The sequence below is a fragment of the Zalophus californianus genome, chromosome 3, assembly GCF_009762305.2.
Source record: "Zalophus californianus isolate mZalCal1 chromosome 3, mZalCal1.pri.v2, whole genome shotgun sequence".
Lineage (NCBI taxonomy): Eukaryota > Metazoa > Chordata > Mammalia > Carnivora > Otariidae > Zalophus > Zalophus californianus.
The window spans coordinates 169,064,914-169,087,137 of record NC_045597.1 but is presented as its reverse complement, the minus strand read 5'-3'; the positions used below and the strand labels follow the sequence as shown (position 1 = coordinate 169,087,137).

At 39.3% G+C, this 22,224-nt stretch overlaps 1 protein-coding gene across 3 annotated transcripts in view; it reads left to right on the top strand.

Annotated features, from left to right (window-relative positions):
- The first annotated feature begins 292 nt into the window (after nucleotides 1-292).
- LANCL1 (LanC like 1) overlaps nucleotides 293-22,224 on the top strand; it is a 41,770-nt gene continuing 19,838 nt past the window's right edge. The window contains exons 1-4 of one of the 3 annotated variants that reach the window (XM_027589715.2): nucleotides 293-360; nucleotides 672-768; nucleotides 4,476-4,593; nucleotides 21,341-21,548. In XM_027589715.2, the coding sequence (XP_027445516.1) occupies nucleotides 688-768; nucleotides 4,476-4,593; nucleotides 21,341-21,548 (407 nt within the window). In that variant the 5' untranslated portion in view covers nucleotides 293-360; nucleotides 672-687. The other 2 variants (XM_027589717.2, XM_027589716.2) reach the window with 2 other exon arrangements.

The following is a 22,224-nucleotide window of genomic DNA, read 5'->3' as shown; positions in this document are numbered from 1 at the left end:
CTGAGCAGTAGAAATATGAATACGTTCAGGCCTCAAAGCAGTCTTTTTTCTTCTCCAGATAAATTCCTAATTCTTATGACTCATCTGGACTTGAATTAATTTTTTTAAATAAAAAAGTTAAAAGAGAAGAAAGGCAGGAAATATCGGGCACATTTGCACGTTACTCTAAGCTCCGTCCCCACTCCATCTACCCAGAAATAAACCACCGGGCGTGATACTTTAGAAATCACCCTCCTGTCTCTTTAACAAACTCTAAATGACAAGAGGGCGGGCCTCCAGAGTGTCGAAGGTTCTGATTGGTCCGGCTGACAGGAAGTGGGCAGTGAAAGCATCGCATCTCTTGGTGTCCGAGGCTGCAGGGTGAGAGGCCGAGGCCTGGCCGGGCTTCAGGACACTGAACCCGCCGCAGCTTCAAATCGTGGGAGTGGGGACGAAGGGTGCAAAACGGGGTCCCTTCATCGCGGTTGGAGCTGGGCCCTGGCAGCCTTTTCGCGGAGGTGCAGCGCCCTAGCAGCCGTGCCGCCGTGGGCCTTGGGTCCGCTTAGACCACCTAGACTGCGCAGTGGCCCAGGAGCTGGAGGGAAGGTGTTGCGCGGGCTCTGGCCGCTGCCTTCGCAACACGGCCGAGGCCCCTGTCTCAACCTAGTTTCTTTTTTTCCCCTCTTCTGCAGGCTCGCTTCCGGCGTCATGGCTCAAAGGGCCTTCCCGAATCCTTATGCCGATTTTAACAAATCCCTGGCCGAAGGCTACTTTGATTCTGCCGGGAGGGTGAGTTTGGGATACATCTGCCTGCATCCCTACCTCCAGCCCCTAGTGTTGAGAAAGGAGCTCAGTTTTTGCCTGAAGGAAAGGGATGAGCATCCCCCTTTAAAAATATACGTAATTTCAAGATAAATATATAAAATACATGTCAAAATAGGTAATTTGAGTTCTACTTCTGTAAGAAGTCATTGTTATTAATATTCATAATTGAAGTAGCCTCAGTCATTAGTAATTTATAAAAATTGGCGAATATGTCGTTTTTCTGTGATTTGGCATTTTTGATCAATTTTGGTTTGCTTTTTAAAGAGAGGGGAGGAGGGGCGTCTGGGTGGCTCAGTCGTTAAGCGTCTGCCTTCTGCTCAGGTCATGATCCCAGGGTCCTGGGATGGAGCCCTGCATCGGGCTCCCTGCTCCGCGGGAGGCCTGCTTCTCCCTCTCCCACTCCCCCTGCTTGTGTTCCTGCTCTGGCTGTCTCTCTGTCAAATACATAAAATAAAATCTTAAAAAAAAAATTAAAGAGAGGGGAGGAGTCCTGGTGGTATGTCACATATGCCATGTTATTGCTTTATATTTGTATGCAAACATGGGCGGGGTCAATGCTGAGAGTAAACGGGGATGTGTGGTAAAGACATCTTTAAACAAAGTGCTGAGAAAAATTAGGGACATAGGCCTGAAATTCTTCCTACTTCTGCCACTCTTTGCAGGACATCCCCACAACTTGGGGGGTGGAGAGCAGGGTGATAGTAACTTAATGTTACTTATAAGCCACAGAGCAAAAGAGAAGCTGGATGTAAGGTACCCCACAGGCCTGTTTGAGTGAACATAATTCTCTCATGCCTCTTTGAGTGAACGTAATTAAGAGGGAATACAATTCTTTTTAAGAATGCCTAGCTGAGAAATTATAAGAGTGTGTTAGGTTGGAAGAGTGATCTCTTTAAAGTACACACATTTTTTTTTTAATTCTACCAGTTTATTTCTTCTAAACTCACCATACGAAAAGCGCTTCACATGAGATATAATGGCCTTAGAGATTTCGTATCTGCCAAGTTAACTTTATGTGGCTCTTTCAGTTCTTCCCTGGAAACATTTGTCATAATGGATTAATTTAACATCAGTAATACAAGTAGGAGGAATGAAAGAGCTGGAGAAGAGTTGTAGGATAGAAGGGTACCAAAATACATAGGAATCGAGTCAATCTGATTTTTTTTTTTTAAGATTTTATTTATTTATTTATTTGAGAGAGAGTGAGCTAGAGAGGGAGAGAGAATCTGAAGCAGACTCCACACTGAGCGCAGAGCCCGACTTGGGGCTCAATCCACAACCAGGAGATCATGACTAGAGCTGAAACCAAGAGTCAGATGGTTAACCGACTGAGCCACCCAGGCACCCCTGATTTTTTTTTTTTAAGACCAAAATTGAACTACACAAGCAAAGCTTCTTTTAATGATCTGACGTCAGATGGCTTCCTTTTAGCCATTTGGACCTGTGTTCTGTCTACCTCTGCAGATCCTGATTTTTTGTCCTGTCTTGTTGGAGGAAGACCTGCTGTTTCATGCAGACTTGGCAAAGAGAACGCTTGAGGGTTTATCCTAATTACAGAAGCCTTCAATAAAATAGAGCTCACTATTCAGACTTTTTATAAATTAAATCCTTTTACAAATTTAACCATTTTAAGAGAGAAAAAAAGATATTCACACATTTAAACTCTGACCCAAAAATAATAAAGTAATTTATCACCTAACACATGGTTTTGGACAGATTCCAGAAAGAAACTAGCATACCAGTTCTAAAATTGTTTAATGTTAAACATCAAGATTCAGACCCTGGAGATCTGTCCTCCTTAATTTGTTAACACATTTCAATAAGGAATTGGTCTGTTTTCTGGCATCCATCAGAAAAAAAGGGCTTTTGGAGACTACAAATTATTGCTAGAGTTTAATTTTGTGGTCTGCCAAAGCAATCAATATTCTCTGGCAGGTCACCTTTATTAAATGCAGTTATGTGACAAATAGAAAGTAACTTCCTTTCCTGAGACTGAGGTGTTCTCATTCTTGGTCTCAAAGTAAGGCCAGGCAAGATGATAAATTATCCATGATCTATGAACAGAAGATGACATGTTCTCATATAGATGTACTCCTCTGTCTAGTTGAGATTTATAGACCTTTTATATTAATATTGAAGTGTATTTTATTAAATGTATTTTCAAGACTTGTTGAAATCTTAACCTCTTGGCAGAAATTGTTAAATAATGGGAGCGTGTCAGTCAAACGATGTGGTTTCTTCTTCAGAGTGTGAAATAAGGGATCATGGTACTTAAGAAAAATTATCCAGATGTGGTTGATAGTCTGATTTGCCTTATCAGAGATGCTCTTCAGAAGTAAAATTTAATATATTTTATAATAATTCTGATACTGCCTTCTTTCTTGTTCCAGTGTTAATATGCCCTCTTTAAAAAATGAGATGATGATGTTAACAGGTAGTAGTTAGGTTTGTTTTTATAATCCTTACATGGTGAAGTGAAATGTTTGTGCCCATGTAATATTCCCCAACATTGTTTTGAAATTTTACTGCTCTGTAAATACTGGGAATCACAGCAGGTTTCTAAAATTGTGGAGAGATACAGTAAAGTGACCTTTTAAGACACTTCATGATTCAGTGTATACAGAACTTGCAAAATATTTTTCAGTTGCCTTTAGGATGAATAAGAGTGCTTTTGTGGACCTCACAGTTTGCCCAGCATCTGTGGGCCTTCGTATGGCCTTCACTACCCCACAGCCCCAGCTTTCGTGTGCTTTTTAAATCCATACCCAAATTATTACTTGTTATAGACCCTTGGACTGCTTAAAATTATAAAAATATCAACAGTTACATCCCTGAACGTGAGAGACCTTAGGCACACGATCTCACTTGATCCTCAAAGTACCTTTTGAAATTGGTGGGGCAGGTATTACTATCCTGACTTTATAAAGGTAATTGAAGCATAAAGAACTTATGAGTAGAGCGCGATCACTTAGCTAACGGTGGATAAAGATGTAGCCAGCCTCATTCATTGGGCAGTATTTATGAAGCCCCTCCTCTGCTAGGCACTGTGCTGGGCATGGGTTTTGTGCTGCTAGGTCTGATGTTCTTGCCACTCTGCCTGAGCCTCCTGATGTCCGTGAATTTATTTTGACTTTCTTATGCTACTTCTACAGTTTTTAAAAATTGTTTATCCATTTTTTATAAATGGATTTTTATAAATGTTTATCCTTATTTTTTAAATAACAAAAGCAACGAGAGTGTTTCCTTAGGGAATTAACATTGCTGCTGCTTGAATAGCTGGAAAATAGCAAACATCTTCTGACTTGTGCTTAATTTATTAAGATGACTTTTATTATAATAAAAAATATCGGCTTAAATAACAGATGCTCCCTATTAATTGGAAATTACTGCATGCCAGTTTTTCATCAGCAGTCTACTTTAGTATTTAATTATAAATTTGATGTAAGACATTTAGTTACAAAATATTTCCTGCCTTGAGTAGGAAAATGTCATAGCATTTTAAAGTTTTATATAAATTTGTGGTTATTAAGAATAAAATAATTTTCCAGTTCTCCCAGGCGGTAGGAGTGGCCTAAGTGGAAATGAAGTACCCTCCTGTGTTGATAGCCTGTAGTCCAGGAAGTTGAGCAGTCCATATTTTTTGATACTTGTTTTCCCTTTAATATCTACAGCTGACTCCTGAGTTCTCACAACGCTTGAACAATAAGATTCGAGAGCTGCTTCAGCAAATGGAGAGGGGCTTGAAGTCGGCAGACCCCCGGGATAGCACTGTTTATACTGGCTGGGCAGGTAGGAAGTGCTGACTGTGAGCTGGCATAAGCAACGTAGAGGAGAGCCAAAGCATCACCTTGGGAGAATGTCTGACTGACTGGGACACCCTCACATGCTTCCTGTGTCTGTGAATGAGTAATTGCTTCCAGGAAAATGTGGTGCTCTCAGCCTCGCCTTGGGATTTGGGTCTCTAACAGTGCTCTGAATCTAGGGCAAGGGAAGCATATTCATGGAATTCATACCTGCCACAAATTTGGATGGCTGCTTGTGGAAAGAAAAATTGATGTTTAGCATTACTTAGTTAATTTGGAGATGGAATGTCAGTGGGAAGAGTTGGGAAGAGTCCCAGAATACAGTGTGTGAAAGAGAAGTAAGGAGAATTAATCCACAGAAAATAAAACATGCCCAGATGTGTCATTTTTTTAAAAAAAGTTACCACATAACAGGGATCCATACGTGAACATAGAGTAAACCAGAGATTCCATGAACTAATCATCTTAATAGTCACTGCTGGTTGGTTTGCATTCACTGTTTTGCTAGTCATTGAGAGGTTGGAGAAAGTTTGGGAAGAAATAGTACATAGATGTCAAAGAAGTGAGAGAGACAGATGAAAGAAGGAACGTTGAAGAACTTCAGTTAGTTTACTAATGAAGAGAGACAGAAAGATAGCTTTATAATCTCAAAGAAGCACAGTTTAGAGACTCAGTGTTTTCCAGTTACTCTGAAAAGGAGATAAGGTGGAACAACCTTTCAGCTCGAGGAATTTAAATTTCATTTTAAGGCAATGGTGCTTGTCATGAGCATGCAGGTTCCTGAGCCTCACAGTGGAGATAATCAGTGTCATAGATCTTGAGCAAGGCCCAGGAATATGCATTTTGCGAGCCTCAGTGGTCCTGATGTAGATAGTCTTCTATGGACTGCACTTTGAGAGCTTTTCTCTGGCAGGAATTTACTAAAAGCAAACCTTTTGGTAATGGCAAGTGATTCTGTCCTTGTGAAGACAGGAAGGCAGATAAAAATCAGAATAAAATTATACTCTCAGGGATGTTTAAAGTCAGTATTTTATAAAGTAAGAGGAATGGACTAGTTAATGTTGGGCCCTCCCTCTTAGCTTAGTTTTATGATTTGGGGTGATTTTAGAAACTTAACACATGATGTGTTAAAGATGAGAATAAATGTGAAAGTATTTTGCTTCAAGAAGGAAGTTATAACAACAGTTAACATTTAAGTGAACATTACTATTCTCTATTTAAAATTATGAGAATTTGAACAAAATAGGACAGGTACAATGCATGGTTATTTTTAGCTTTCCTCTTGATTTCCACATTGTTTAAAGCCCAGACTTGTAGATCTTTTCCTAATAGGAGTTTTTATTATTTTGTTATTCCTGGCAAAAAAAAAAAAAAAAGATACTGAGACAGATGGCTAGATTTAATTCCCTGTCTATAAAAAGAATGAATTAAACCTCTATCCTATTTACTCATTCAGGTGAGCTTATATTATTACATATTATAAGGTACCTTGCTTTAGGGGGAAAAGAAGTAGAGATTGACTTCAGTTTTGAATTAATAGTTTGACAATGTTAGGGAAAACCATCAATCGGGCCCTCTACTGCCAGGGCTATTTGAGAAGCTAAAGGTTAAATAGAAATGGAAATGGAAAAGAAATTTGACTCCAAAGCAAAATGCAAGTGTATTTATAAATTTTTTGGCAATATGAGTTAACAGTGTCATCTCCTTTGAATGCCAGTATCCTTCGATTTTTTATCTTTAAGTATTTATGAAACTTACTGCTGGCTCCTGAAAGCAGTTTATATGGCAAATGTCTTAGGCAAATTGGCATACTAAGCAGTTTAGATTGTTTTATGATGTAGCATAAAATCTGCCAGATAGATTTGCTAATGGCTTTTGAGGCAGGGTCCTGATGTCTCTTAATTGAGCTCTGTTAAAAAAACATTATTCCCACATAAAATGGACTGTCTCCTCCAATGTTTTCATAAGTAAAATGCTTTTCTTCCCCTGCCAGTGTGTAGACAGTCTAAATAGCATGAAACTAAAGTTTCATAAGAAACTAAGCTAATTTGACACATAAAATCATGTCAATATCTTTTCTTCCCATTATTGTATCTTACCACGTATGGTGTCTTTATTATTGCAATTTTATTGCCAGAAAATGCATTCATAAACACTTTAACACAATGAAAATACTTGCTGTTGTGTGTCAAAGCGGTGTTTACATAATTATGTGTAGATTTGTATGTTACTGTGTGTTCCCCATATTATCTTCCAAAGAGTGATACCTTTTAGAAAATAAGGATTCCATTTCTTTTTTTTTTTTTAAAGATTTTATTTATTTATTTGAGAGAGAGAGAATGAGAGATAGAGAGCACAAGAGGGAAGAGGGTCAGAGGGAGAAGCAGACTCCCTGCTGAGCGGGGAGCCCGATGCGGGACTCGATCCCAGGACTCCAGGATCATGACCTGAGTCGAAGGCAGCTGCTTAACCAACTGAGCCACCCAGGCGCCCAAGGATTCCATTTCTTTAACTTTGTTCACCAAATTTAGTGTCATATTTTTATAAATATCTTGTTGCTAACTTGTCCAAAATTATATTATTTTGGGAAACACTAATTTATTGTAGAAAACCTTTAAAACTTGATCACCTTCTTCAACATGGGTATTTATTGAGCATTTGTTGTCAGTCTACAATGAAAGCTTTTGCAAGTTATCATTACGTAGTTTGTATGAGAAAACTTCATGATTATTACTAATTAGAACTTTAAATTAACATCCTATTTTGTTAAGTTTCATTCCCCAATAGAAGTATGATCTGATAGTTAATGCTCCTTCAGATAGAATTAGGATTTAGAATAGGGTTAGGTTCTGCTGCATATACCCAAAAGAATCAAAATTGCAGTGACTTAAATAAAATTATTTTTCTCTTATGTAAAAGAAGACCAGTGTAGTCCAGGGTTGATACAGTGGCCTCAGGATGTCAATAGGAGCCCAGGTCCTTTCTTTCTGTTCCATCATCCCTTAGCCACTGGCTTCTACCCCTTGGCCAGATAGCTGCTGAAGATTCATGCATTTCATCAGCTTTTCAGGCTGCAGAAAGGAAAAAGAGGCAAAAAATGCATTCCTCCCCCCTGGAAGCCCCACTCCACAATTCAATTCTACTTACGTCTCATTGGCTGGAACATAGTTACATGGTCACACCTGTTAGCAAGGAAGGATAGTAAATGTAGTCTATTAGCTGGTTATGTGAACTTGGGGATAAGACCTAGAAATCTCTGCTATTAAGTCCTATATAACAAGAAAAGTTATCCTTTTTTTTTATTCCTATGTTTGCACAAGGCATTTGGACAATGAGCCTTATTTTTTCCATCTGCAAAAAGATCTCTAACGTCTGTCCATTTGGGGGGACTTTTTGTCTATACAGAAAGTATTTTGCCTGTTTTGTGTTTCTAGGGAGACTCATATTTGGAATTTGTTTCAAAATACATATTTTTCAAAATGTATTCATTTTAATTTTGTTTTCACTTTAATAAGTAAGAGTCTTTTCATAAAGCCACCATAGAAAGTATTGTAGGAGTGCCAAATCATAAATAATTTTTCTAGAGCTAGGTGTAACTTACTTCAAGAAAGGGAGTGCAACTGGTTCTAAACTTAATACTGTGAAATGTTAGCATTTTCTCAGCTTGACTGCACACTTCTCTGCCTCCCTTCCACTTCCCCTCAGACTCTTGTTTGCTTGTCACAGGATTATGAAGTTCTTAATTTGTTTGTACCATGCATTAATACATAGTAAACCCCATAGTCATATGATTGTGTTTCTGCTTCATGACTATAAAAAAATACGGAGGTAGGCTGCCCAGTTTCATAAATACCTCATTCATGTTATGACTAGATTAGCCTCAGTTGCTCACTTGATCTTGGAAATGAAAGGAGTTTTAGTGAAGAGATGAAGTACCCATGTGTTTTTAATATTACATACGTACTTAAAACTGAAAAATTGGACTCCCATCATTTTTCCCTTTTTCTGGTCTTTTTAGGAAAAATTGAAACTAATAGTGACAAGAGATGTACTAGAATTTCTGTACCTACTATATATACCTTAGAAAGCACTGTGTGCATGATGCTTTATTGGTAAGGGGGGGTGTGTACAGGTTTAAATAAAAATTTAGAAGAAGCAAATCACTGCTTTAGAAAATACAGTCACTTTACAAACTGTTTTACAACTGAAATCATCTTGGTTTTTATGGTAGAATGGAAGCAGAGGATATAAACAGTGATGAGAACAGTTAACATAGGCATTTAATCGGATTCAGACATCATTTTCACTAAAGCCTACATAGTCACTCCTGTGGGTTGTCAGTGCAGTTTTACAATCAGTATTCCCGACTTTTAAATATTTTTATTCACAAGAGAGAGGTAAAATGCCTTGACCCTAGGAAAGAAAGGAGGAGAGAATTTTTCAAACCTCGTAGCTGTCTCGTATTGGCCAATGAGGCAGTTATGGTAATAAATCGCTCTGGGGTCTCATGCTTATCCAGGAATGAAGTATTGTGAATAATCAATTTTGTAGACAGTAATTGAGAATTAATAAATTACTACTGATGATCAGAAACAAGAATTCAGTAACTTAATAATAAAATATATTGAGTACATTTTGGTTCCCAAGGGAATGAGGATCATCAATATGCAGTTTCATGATCATTTTACTGTTAAAGGACAGGCGTAAAGATTAAAAGTGATTGCCATTAATAAAATGTTGGTAGTATCGACATTTGAATGACAGAAGCCAGAGTGTGTGTGCATGTTATCTCAGTGACTAATGTTATATGCCAGACACCATTCTAAGTGCTTTGCATTAATTAACCTAAATCTCAGAACCACCCTATGGCATGGATACTATTTGCATCCCCGTTTCACAGATGAGAAAACTGAGGCAAAACAAGGCTGAGTACCTATCGAAGGTTACAGAGCCAGTAGTGAGAAAGTTAGGATTCAGCACCTCAAGTCTAGCGTTAGAAGCCTAGTCTTTCCCCCGTGAGAGTGTTTGTCCTCATCTGTGTATATTTACTGTCCACTTCTACATCTGGGTTTACTCCATACATTTGGTAACTGAAGGTCTACTCATAACCGTAAGATGGAGTGATTTGAGCAGTGATAACGTGATGATACTCATGCTATACATTTTAGAAGTGGCTAATGACTAGTCAGTTTTAAGTGTTTGAGAAAAAAATTAAAATAGATGAAACATGAAAGGAATTTGGAAAGAAAGAGGGAAACACGAGTTAGACAGGCAAGAGTAATTACTATTTAAAAGCCTATAGGAAGAAGTTATTTGGGATTGGACGTAAAGTAAACCCTGGAAAGATTTATGGGCATTTGCAGCCAGAAAAATGAAATCTCCAGCATTTTGCTACAGAATTTGCTTCCATGCTTCCTAATCCTGAATTAATATATTCAGCGTGGTTTCAGGATAGAAAATTAACTGGGCCAAAACAGAAGTTTTTTCTCATAATCGCTTGTATTTGAAAAGGCTTGTTGATCTTCGTGTATGAAGTATCACCCATAGTCTGAAAACAGTCAGTAGCTCTTACGGCTGTTAATAAGTGATATTTGACATGAACAGGCCCAGTTGTTTTCACTGACAACCTCTTTTATAAAATTTAGTACATTGAAGTGTAATGCATCATGATATTGATGTATCACATATGCCAGCAATAAGCACTGAATTGTTCCTTCTCAGCCATAATCCTTGCCTGGTAGATCTACCAAGAGTTCTTTATAGAATGCGCTCCCAGCTTGGGAAGCAAGGCAAACATTTGGTTCTTTAGATGTTCCATCAAGAACTGGTCTTTATACCTGTGCACATAGCAGCAGACAGTGCAGAAAAAGAACAGGCATGGAAGCCCCTTAAGATCAAACACGATGGCCAGTTACGGAGTGGTCCTAAGTGGTGTTCGGGAATCTGTTGGGACTCACAGCCCCTGTTTTTGGGCTGCTCTGGGTTTTGTTTCAGGTAGCTATAGGTTCCAGGAAGGAGGAGATTTTAAAGTGCCTTATAAAATAGAAATTACAAAACATTGGTGAGGAATTGTTATTATAAAGAATTAAATGAGCAGATGAAGTATTCTCATGTGAGAAGCGTTTAGGAAAAAAGATTGCTTCCCTTGCTGATAACATAGTAGAAAAGGTAAGTAAACACAAGCGATAGCTGATCTCACTAGTGTCTTTAAGAGAGAATGAGGGAAAGTGCCATCCTCATTTAATTTCATTTTTTCCCACTCTTAACTATGATGATTCCTAAGGGAAATGATGATCAGCTCACACTCAAGGAAAAAAAAATACAGGACTCTAGGGGCTTTAGTTCTAAAAGACATAACCCAATCTTCTATAACCAACTCACAAACTTAATGAGGCTAAGATCAGCATATATTTCCTCTCTTCAAGTATTAGATAACATTTTAAATAAGAGGATATGCAGCATAATCCCTGGAGTAATATTAACTTGCGCTCTAAATGCAAGTCATTAAAGTGTTTCAAGATGCTGTTCCTCTGATCTGTCAAATGTATAGCCTTTGAGCTACAGCCTTAGCATGTGGGGCTTAGTTTCTGCTGATACCAGACTTAGTTGAAAGGAATCACTCTGGCCAGGTATCTTTTCTTTGCAATTGGTCTTTTTATTACATAGCTCTTCAATCAGAGCCAGCATTTCATTGTCTAATTTGAGCCCCAGCCAAGTGTCCTTCACCTTCATGAGAAGCACCTATGCCTCCCAGCCAGAGCTGTCAGGGCAAGCGGAAGGAATAAAGGGCATGGATTTCCACCGGGTTAATTAGAGCCCCTCACAGTGACCACTAGGTAGAGACCTGCCCCAGAATGCTGTCTTTCAGACTGCACTTTCTCTGAAGTTGACGTCATTGTACTGTAGGTTATCTCACGTGGCTTAGCTATAGGCTTGAAACAGCTGTAGGGTTTAAATGCTACCAGTGTGCTTGGGTGAAACACTGAGAGCAGGAAGAAAATGTTGATAGATCAGAAGAAATGGCAGGAGGGAAAGAAAGAAGACAATATCTAAGCAATTTGCCTTTTACAGACGACACCAAGGAGGCTGGGGCTGTGTTTTGTCATTTTTATTCCAGTAACTTGAGCATTTAACACAGTGCCAGGTCCATAGTTGGTGCTTAATAAATATTTATTGAATGAATGTGTGAATGAACTGTCTGCCATTACTATTCTATAGTATACCACCTACACAGATTAAAAACAATAAAGCAAACTAGGTGGAATGAGGAAAGAGTGGAATTCAACTCATTTCATATGTCTTAGGATGTAGAAGAGTCAGTCACATCTCCTTCCCTTGCTTCTGGTCCAATTGAGAAATGAACTCAAAAATTAGAGAGGGTTTATAATATCTGCTTTATACTTGATAAAGCTGGATAGAGAGCCTGTTGTTTAGACCTGGATGTAAAATGGGTTTCTTCTTTTTTGCTGCCTGACTTGAACTTACCTCCTTAGACTCAAACAGCATCTGGATAGTACAAATATGGATTACTACATGAGAAAAAGGAGAAAAAAGAGGGAACACCTAAAGACAGAAGACTCCCAGAAAGCTCAAGAGGAGGGCCAGATGGCACATGTATAGAGAACGTTTTTTTAGTAAGAGGAGCCAGCAAGGGTGGAGAGAGGCAGGAAGATGGGAAGACTGTGCTTCCCTCTGTACTTTGTCTTTTTCAATCGGGCATCAGAGATGAGGCAAAATGACTGATGCAGCACTGGAAATTCACAGTCTAGTGGGGTTGGGTATTTATTGAGTAGTTATTATGTGCTAGAACTTGCAATAATCAGCATGATTCACAGTAACTATGGAGTAGCTACTGTTACTTCCATTTTATAGATAAACATGCTTAGGCACAGAGCGGCTTAGTAAATGAGGTAAAAATCACACAGTGAGTTACTGGTGGCTTCAATCCCAGACATTGATTCCTGAGCCTGAGCCCTTCATGACTACTCTATTGAAAGATTTATCACCTATCAAGGGCAATCGAAATAAAAGACTAGGAGCACTTCCTATTTTGACAGTTGTGAGGCAGGGCACTGAGGGAAGGAGGAGGAAAGTATGAGGTCTCCTTTTTTTTAAGTCTACTTTCCTATTGGACAGTCAGCTCTGGAAATACATAGAAAAGAAAAGAAGACACATCTTCTGAGTGCTTGTTTGCCCTATTTTCTACTTCTTCGTTTGAGAGAACACTATTTAATAAATGGTGCGAAGTCACAACTGGTTTTCTCCCCATGTCACCTGTATTCAAGTACTTGGAGAACAGCAGCTGTTGATGCTTGTGATGCTTGACTTTAAGCTGACAGCTGAGCAGATAATGCTGGTCCAGTGTTTATGTACAGGCTTTGTGGAGAGCACTATGCACAGTAACGACAGTGACTAGGAATGGGAATCCTGCCCTAAAGAAAACGGTAATTTTTTTTTTTTTTTTTGAGACGGAGGGAGGAAAAGAGATGGGGCAGGGCAGAGGGAGAAGGAGAGAGAGAATCCCAAGCAGACTCCCTGCTGAGCGCAGAGCCTGATGCAGGGCTTGATCTCATGACCCTGAGATCATGACTTGAGCCGAAATCAAGAGTCAGATGCTTAGCCAGCTGAGCCACCCAGGCACCTCTAGACAACTGTAATTTTATCGAAAAAATAAAAATGCACTTAGTCAGACATCCTCACAAAATTGAGAAACCATTACAAAATCGTGTATCAGAAAGTACCAACGTGATATAGAAAAACAGGTGATCATACTATATGGGGTTAACTAGAGAAAATGGTCACTTATATTTTCATAAATCTGAAAGGGAAAAAAAACATGGTAATTGATAAACTTTCAAAGTGTTCTTTTACTAGGGAATAGTTTATTTGAAACTACCCATCATCCTTTTAGGGAGTTCCTATTTCCATATCACTCAAAACTATTGAGACCCGTTCTTGGGTATTAGCAGGTACCTCTAGTGACTCCAGCGGTATTTCAATCTGAGCATGACTTTTCCCGCCAGAGTACACGAGGAGAATCTTTAAAAGACCTTGACCTTCAAGGAAATACCTTGTAGAGAGGAGCTACCATGGCAAAGGTTCTTACATCAGTGCAGACTGGTTGTAAAATAAATGAACACTGTTAAGGAATAATCTCTAAAGTGCAGAATTACAGACAAGTGTTTTTGAGAGTTCATACATCTGTGGAGATTTTTATCATGTCCACATACATTTGAGATGCACGAAGGTCTTGATTGGTCAAGATGAATAGGACTAATGATCCCTCAGAAATTCAGAGGCTTAGTATTAATTACTTCTCAACAGCTGGCTATATTTCTAGCACTACTGGGGATAAGTAGCTGAGTAAGGAAATTGCAGATTTAGAAGTGTCCCTAAGCAGTTTACCCTCCCTTCCCAGAGTAATAGCTATAGAAGGAGACAGTAGAAAAATCTAGTTCAGAGCTTCCATGCTAAAAACCAGGACAGATTCCTATTACAGCAAAGTTTTCTTCGGTCCTTATGGTATCGTTTTTTTTCTTTGAAGTAAATTAGTTGTCAGCATTTCAAAAACATTTCTAGGATGAACTGTTGGGGCAGTGCGAGACTTCCTGAACTTCTTACGCACAATGACATCGATCTCTGGTGTTCAGAGCAGACGGAATTTTTAATTTTGTTTACTTTTAATTAACTCAAAGTTTTCTAGACACTTATGGTTAGAAGCTGTCATACTGGACACCACAGTTGGAAGCAACCAAACAAGCTCTGGGAGTTGTAAGATCAAAGTAATATATGTCTGGATTTCTTCTGGCCTCTTGGACCAAAAAGGAGGGATTTTTTGTTTTTGTTTTTATTAAAAGCATCCCCTACCTACATTGTATTAGTGAGTCTTCTAGTCCACTTGCTCTTAAAGTGCATCAGAGAATCACTGACTACTCCAGGAGTCACATCATTCCCCACACCTTTGGAGGACATTTGTCCAGCCTCTCTTCCCTAAACTCCAGATGCATCCAGCTGCCTATTTAAGCTCTCCACTTGGATGTCTGATGAACATCTCAAACCTTCTCTCTGCCTCTTCCCCACTGCCGGGCCCTGTGTTAGACATGTCTAGTGCTCACCCATATCTGGTGTCCCTCTTTCTGAACTCCTAGGAGGGTTAAATCTCTCAACTTCAGTGTCGTTAGGTAAGGCGACCTCTTCTAGTCCAGGGGCTGCAGGGGGAAGCAGCATGTGTCGCTTCCAAGCCAAAGCCTATAATTGCTGGTGTGAGGCCCTGCAGCAACTCTTCATGTGGTACCTATCTGGATCCAGTTCCCTAATAAAGTCCTGCATGTTCAGTTCCTTCTTGGAGGACCTGGACTAACACATAGGGTTATCTTTGAAAAATGCTTTTTGGGGTGCCTGGGTGGCTCCATTGGTTAAGCATCCGACTTTTGATTTCAGTTCAGGTCTTGATCTCAGGGTCGTGAGTTCAAGTCTCACACTGGGCTCCATGCTGGGCATGGAGCCTACTTAAAAAAAAAAAATATGCTTTTGGGGGGGAATACTACTCCTTTACATAAACCAACCATAGATTAGTATCAAGCCTGAATTTCTGTGTCTGGTTTTTAATAATTTGAACCCCTAAGGAGTCTGTCCTTACTAACCATGTCATCCCCTAGCCTTCCCATCCACATGGTCTTGCTCAGGTGATTCCACTTGCTGGGAGTACTATGCACAGGCTCTATTTCAGCCTTCCCCTTTTGGTCCACACCCCATCCATACCTTCTTCTCCTTGATGGTATATTTTTCCCCCTGCAATAGAGGGAATACTCTCTCCACCTCTATCCATTCTTTCTCCATTAAGCCAGTCTCCAAAGTTATGAATAACTAAAGAATGAACATGGCATTTCTAAAACATTTACTGACTTCACCTGCTTGCTTCTAAGAGGCACTTGATTGATTTTTTTACTGACGTGAAATTTATCTGGATTTGCATGTAAAATAGAGGTAGTGTCCCTATTACAACTTTCCTGTACCCTTTAGGAAATGAAGTACAACCAACCAGAATAGGAATAGTCTCTTATTCCTGAAGGAGAGTACTCATTACTTAACAGAATTAGTTATCCCAAATGCTTTATTGGTCATCTTTAATGAGTTTGGGATTAATGGGCAGATAATGGATTAGATTTTGCTTTACTCATTTCTCAGTGTATTTCTCTTCATATGGATTATTTTCCCATTTAGAATATGCCAATAAGTTTAAGTCATATATATGAGCAAATCTAACAAGACAGTAAAATTCAGACCAAAAAAGCATTTGTTTTCATAGCTTAATCACAGTAGTTATCATAGAGCGAACCATCTAAGAAATAGAATATTTAACATCAATTTTATGTCAATGAAAATGTCAAAATCCCTCCAGATTTAAAGGGGGGTGAGGAGCGGGGTTTTTTTTTTTTTCTTTTAATAATCCTAAAACGAGTTGGAGCATAGTTTTACAATTAAATGCAATCAAAACTTAAATCTCACTTCAGTCTTCTCTGTTCTGGAAGAAAAGGTGAAAGGGTAGAAGAAGGAAGCAAATCTCCTTTATCCTACCTTTTGCTTAGAAAAATAATATAGAAGGAAATTTTATCCACTACTCAAATTTAAGCCCAGAATACTCTGGGTAAGTAGCATATCCTGTGATAAAAAAAGGAAACATTAAAAAGATTAAACTCTATACATCATCCTGTGTTGAGTCTCATGACCAGTTTTGATGGTTATCCTAGAAGCTAGTACAGTGTTCTTTCTCATTATGTTAAATGTCCTTTAGAGCCTGGAATCCTACTTGCTAATGAGATTATGAATAGTTAGAACTATAACCCTTCCCTCCCAAACTTGACCCTTCCCTAGAGGCATATTAATATCTTTTTGGATGAGAAGTATATTAAGCCTTGCAGTACTATTTGACTCTTTCCATGAAGAACAAATTTATTTTGGTAAGAATTACATTTGAAAAGTTTGTTAAATCATTTTTTTAAGATTTTGTTTATTTATTTGAGAGAGAGAGAGCACAAACGGGGGAACAGGAGAGGGAGAAGCAGGCTCCCTGCTGAGCAGGGAGCCCAATGTGGAGGTTGATGCCAGGACCCTGGGATCATGACCTGGGCCGAAGGCAGACGCTTAGCTGACTGAGCCACCCAGGCACCTCTGAAAAGAGTTTTTAAAAGCATAGACAGAGGTCAGGGCTGCGAGTATATGTAAGGGGACTGGGTGAGTTTTCCCTGCCGAGCCCTTGAGGTTGTATCTTCTTTTTCTATTTAATTTTATTTTATTATGTTATGTTAGTCACCATACATTACATCACCAGTTTTCAATGCACTGATCCACGATTCATTGTTTTCGTACAACACCCAGTGCTCCATGCAATACGTGCCCTCCTTGATACCCTTCACCAGGCTAACCCATCCTCCCACCCCCCTCCCCTCTAAAACCCTCAGTTTTGTTTCTCAGAGTCCATAGTCTCTCTTCGTTCATCTCTCCTTCTGATCCCCCCCCCCCGCTTCATGTTTCCCTTCCTTCTCCTAATGTCCTCCACACTATTCCTTATGTTCCACAAATAAGTTAAACCATATGATAATTGACTTTCTCTGCTTGACTTATTTCACTTAGCATAATCTCCTCCAGTCCCATTCCTGTTGATGTAAAAGTTGGGTATTCATCCTTTCTGATGGCTGAGTAATACTCCATTATATATATGGACCACATCTTTTTTAATCATTCATCTGTTGAAGGGCATCTTGGCTCTTTCCACAGTTTGGCTATTGCGGACATTGCTGCTATGAACATTGGGGTGCATATGGCCCTTCTTTTCACTACATCTGTTTCTTTGGGGTAAATACCCAGTAGTGCAATTGCTGGGTCATAGGGTAGCTCTATTTTTAATTTTTTGAGGCACCGCCACACTGTTTTCCAAAGTGGCTGTACCAACTTGCATTCCCACCAACAGTATAAGAGGGTTCCCCTTTCTCCACAACCTCTCCAACATTTGCTGTTTCTGGCCTTGTCAATTTTTGCTATTCTAACTGGTGGAAGGTTGTATCTCAATGTGGTTTTGATTTGAATTTCCCTGATGGCTAATGATGATGAACATTTTTTCATGTGTCTGTTAGCCATTTGTATGTCTTTGGAGAAGTGTCTGTTCATGTCCTCTGCCCATTTTTTGACTTGATTATTTGTTTTTTGGGTGTTGAGTTTGAGAAGTTCTTTATAGATCTTGGATACCAGCCCTTTATCTGTACTGTCATTTGCAAATATATTCTCCCTTTCTGTGGATTGCCTCTTTGTTTTGTTGACTGTTTCCTTTGCTGTGCAGAAGCTTTTTATCTTGATGAAGTCCAAATAGTTCATTTTTGCTTTTTGTTTCACTAGCCTTTGGAGATGTATCTTGAAAGAAATTGCTGTGGCCAGTGTCAAAGAGGTTATTGCCTATGTTCTTCTCTAGGATTTTGGTGGATTCCTGTCTCACATTGAGGTCTTTTATCCATTTTGAGTTTATCTTTGTGTATGGTGTTAGAGAATGGTTGAGTTTCATTCTTCTGCATGTGGCTGTCCAATTTTCCCAGCACCATTTATTGAAGAGACTGTCTTTTTTCCATTGCGTATTTTTTCCTGCTTTGTTGAAGATTATTTGACCATAGAGTTGAGGGTCCATATCTGGGCTCTCTATTCTGTTCCATTGGTCTATATGTCTGTTTTTGTGCCAGTACCATGCTGTCTTGGTGATCACGGCTTTGTAATATAGCTTGAAATGAGGCAACGTGGTGCCCCCAGCTTTATTTTTCTTTTTCAACATTTCCTTGGTGATTCAGGGTCTTTTCTGATTCCATACAAATTTTAGGATTGTTTGTTCCAGCACTTTGAAAAATGTCACTGGACTTTTGATCGGGATGGCGTTTGAAGGTATAGATTGCTCTGGTAACATAGACATTTTAACAATGTTTATTCTTCCGATCCATGAGCATGGAATGTTTTTCCATCTTTTTGCGTCTTCAATTTCTTTTATGAGTGTTCTGTAGTTCCTAGAGTATAGATCCTTTACTTCTTTGGTTAGGTTTATTCCGAGGTATCTTATGGTTTTTGGTGCTATTGTAAATGGAATCGTTTCTCTAATTTCTCTTTCTACAGTTGCATTGTTAGTGTATAAGAAAGCAGCTGATTTCTGGGCATTGATTTTGTATCCTGCCACATTATTGAATTGCTGTATGAATTCTAGTAATTTGGGGGTGGAGTCTTTTGGGTTTTCCACATAAAGTACCATGTCATCTGCGAAAAGAGAGAGTTTGACTTCTTTGCCAATTTGAATACCTTTTATTTCTTTTTGTGGTCTGATTGCTGTTGCTAGGACTTATAGTACTATGTTGAACAATAGCGGCGAGAGTGGGCATCCTTGACATGTTCCTGATCTTAAGGGAAAGGCTCCCAGCTTTTCCCCATTGAGGATAATATTCACTGTGGGTTTTTCACGGATGGATTTTATGTACTTGAGGGATGTTCCCTCTATCCTTATACTCTGAAGAGTTTTAATCAGGAAAGGATGCTGTAGGTTGTGTCTTTATTTCCCACCTTGCCAGTTACCTCTCAGCATTCAGTATTACATGCAAAGGTGATGTTTTGTGCATAAATATTGCTAAAGTTTGGAAGACCATAAAGATTGGGTTCAAGGCTTCTAGCCACACACAGTTCCCCATTTTTCTATTAAATTAGGGCATGTGGGACATACAGTATTGAGGAGGCATTAAATGTCTTTGACTTCCATATTTTGTCTTCTACCCTGGACCTAGACTGATTTCTAGAAGGCTTGTCCAGGAAACTTTTTCGAATTGGCAGCAGCACTCCTCACTTGAAACCCTTTTCATCATGGGTGTTTTGTGACAGGAAGTAGACACCGTAAACTGCAAGGTGCAGCAGATTGCTTAATCAAAATATATGGACACTGAGGCCCAGAATGAGACAAAGGAGAGAACCAGAACCTGAGGTTGTAGAATCCCAGAAGCTGGAGAGAGAATTCTGTGCTGATCAAAAAGAAAAAAAGTTTTTCATCTAAATGAAATATTGTGGACTGGAAAAATGACTACCTGTTTGTCGTGAGAAATGCATCCAGCCTTACAATTGCAAACTTTAATGGGTTTTGTTTGTTAAAGATTTAGGCCAAGAGGAATTGATAATGAGAGAGAGACAAAGGTCTAAAAAGGAAAACAATCACTGGGCTTGTATTTAATCACTTCGTATTTTCTCAGACCTCAGTCATGTCATTATCTGGCTGTGGTGCTTACAGAACTTAATTAGGGGAGTTCAGGCAGCAATGGGAATAGGAGGCCAAAATGAAAGGGTAACAATTTAAATGGATCACCAGCAGGTGCCTGGTGTGGATGGAGATGAAGCCATTTAAGAACCTAATTGTAGAGGAAGCTCTTGACATTGATCATTTGTGAAAAGGAGATTTTTCTTTTCTTATATATGTGGTTTTGTACACTTATGTCTACAAACCTTCAGCACTGGTACGTCTGATCATCAGCTTGTGGAATTACTAACACCAATCCACTTTGAAAGAGTTATTAACTTTGGCAGGAAATGAAAATTTGGCCTTAATATACATGTGAAATTGAATTGTCTGTAGCACAAAGCTTTGGAGATTACCCATGCAAAATGAGAAAACTATCTAAATTTAAAATTGTCCTCAGTACAGTGAAAAGTAATTTTGCAGACTGCGTTTTTACTGCACTGAAATCCATGAAGAGATGGGCTCTATTAATTTAGATTTAAACAGAGACTCTGTATCTTCTAAAAATGGTAAATGAGATGGAAAATGTACTTTAAGGGGAGAAATGAGTTTCTGGAAATGCTGCAGGCAAGCAGGTTCTCTACTCCACATCTCTGAGTCTGCCCTGAGACCAGTCGGCTTCAGAGGGAAGGCTCTATCTACTGTGACAGGCATTTGGAATAAGGACATTCAGACAACACCTCAATTATATATATAGCAGGCTTCAAGAACAGGATAAAGAAGCAAGTCAAGTACGGCCCAAAGCAAAAGTTATTGGCAGTTTTTACACCATAATTCCTAAAGTGGCCGGGTCCTTGGCAGAGGAAAAAAAAAAAAATTAAGGAGGGATTGAATTTATTTTCTTAGATGTCACTACCTCACAGTAGTTTTCTTCTAATCTCTGCCTGGAAAGATACCGGAGTAGGGAATTTGGTTACTCTACCTACCTTCTCACTCAAAAACTTAACTTCTTTATAAGGAGAAATTGAGTTTTTCACTCCCTAGTCTTTACATTTTTTTTTAGCTCACAAGAACAAATATTACTTGTTTATTGATTAAAGTAAATGATTATTTGTTAAATAAACAGGTGACTGTTTAGAACCATGGTTTTGATAACCTGTCATGTAACCATCAAGAATAATACATGAACACACAAGAGCCAGAGGGACAAGGATTCATAATAAACTTAGGTTAGAGTTCTCCGAGGGTCTCGGAGTGTCTATTCTTTACGGTTGCAGTGATGAAGAAACAGAGTGAGTGCCTGTGTCTGGTTCTTAGAGCTGCTCAGTAGTAAAGCTGTGTCTAGAACTAAGGTCATCTGAACTTAGGCATAGTTTACATATGTGTTAGGGTTTATCAACAATCAACACTGCGGAGTTGGCAACAAACCGAAGTAATGCAGTCAGCAGCCCATTCCTCATCTTCATGTGATTTTCTTTCTGCTTCTCAGGTATCGCTCTGCTTTACTTACATCTCTATGATGTGTTCGGGGACCCCGCTTACCTCCAGATGGCACACGGCTACGTAAAGCGAAGTCTGAACAGTCTGACCAAGCGCTCCATCACCTTCCTGTGCGGGGACGCAGGCCCCCTGGCGGTGGGCGCCGTGGTGTACCACAGGATGAACAGTGAGAAGCAGGCGGAAGACTGCATCACCCGGTAATCACGTTTCTTTTCAAGGATTATTATCAAGACGTCATTACATATTCATTCTGTATGTGTGTTAGCAAAAGAACATTTTAGTGAAGTTACTTTTCCCTCAGCAGTAAATCTCACTACTGTCATTTGATCACGTCACACCTCATTCCGATGTAGTTAAGGAACAACCAGTAAAATTCCCTATTTTATTGTAAGATGTCATGACACTGAGGGGCGCCTGGGTGGCTCAGTTGGTTAAGCGACTGCCTTCGGCTCGGGTCATGATCCTGGAGTCCCGGGATCGAGTCCCGCATCGGGCTCCCTGCTGGGTGGGGAGTCTGCTTCTCCCTCTGACCCTCTTCCCTCTTGTGCTCTCTGTTTCTCATTCTCCGTCTCTCAAATAAATAAATGCTTAAAAAAAAAAGATGTCATGACACTGACCCACACCAGATCAAACATCAGTTTTATAACAAAAATGAGATCAGAAGCCTAATCCTGGGATTACTAATCCAAGGTGCTATCCAAGATGCTATCCAAGATCAATAATTTGAAAAATGTGGTTCATTTCCTGTGATGGGCTGGGAAAGGCCTCCTCATGGACTACAGACTGACTCAAAATTGCTTTTCTTAGGAGCCAATAACATGCAAATCCAGATTTTTATCTTTAATAGAGATCGGGGAAGCCCACTAGAAGCTT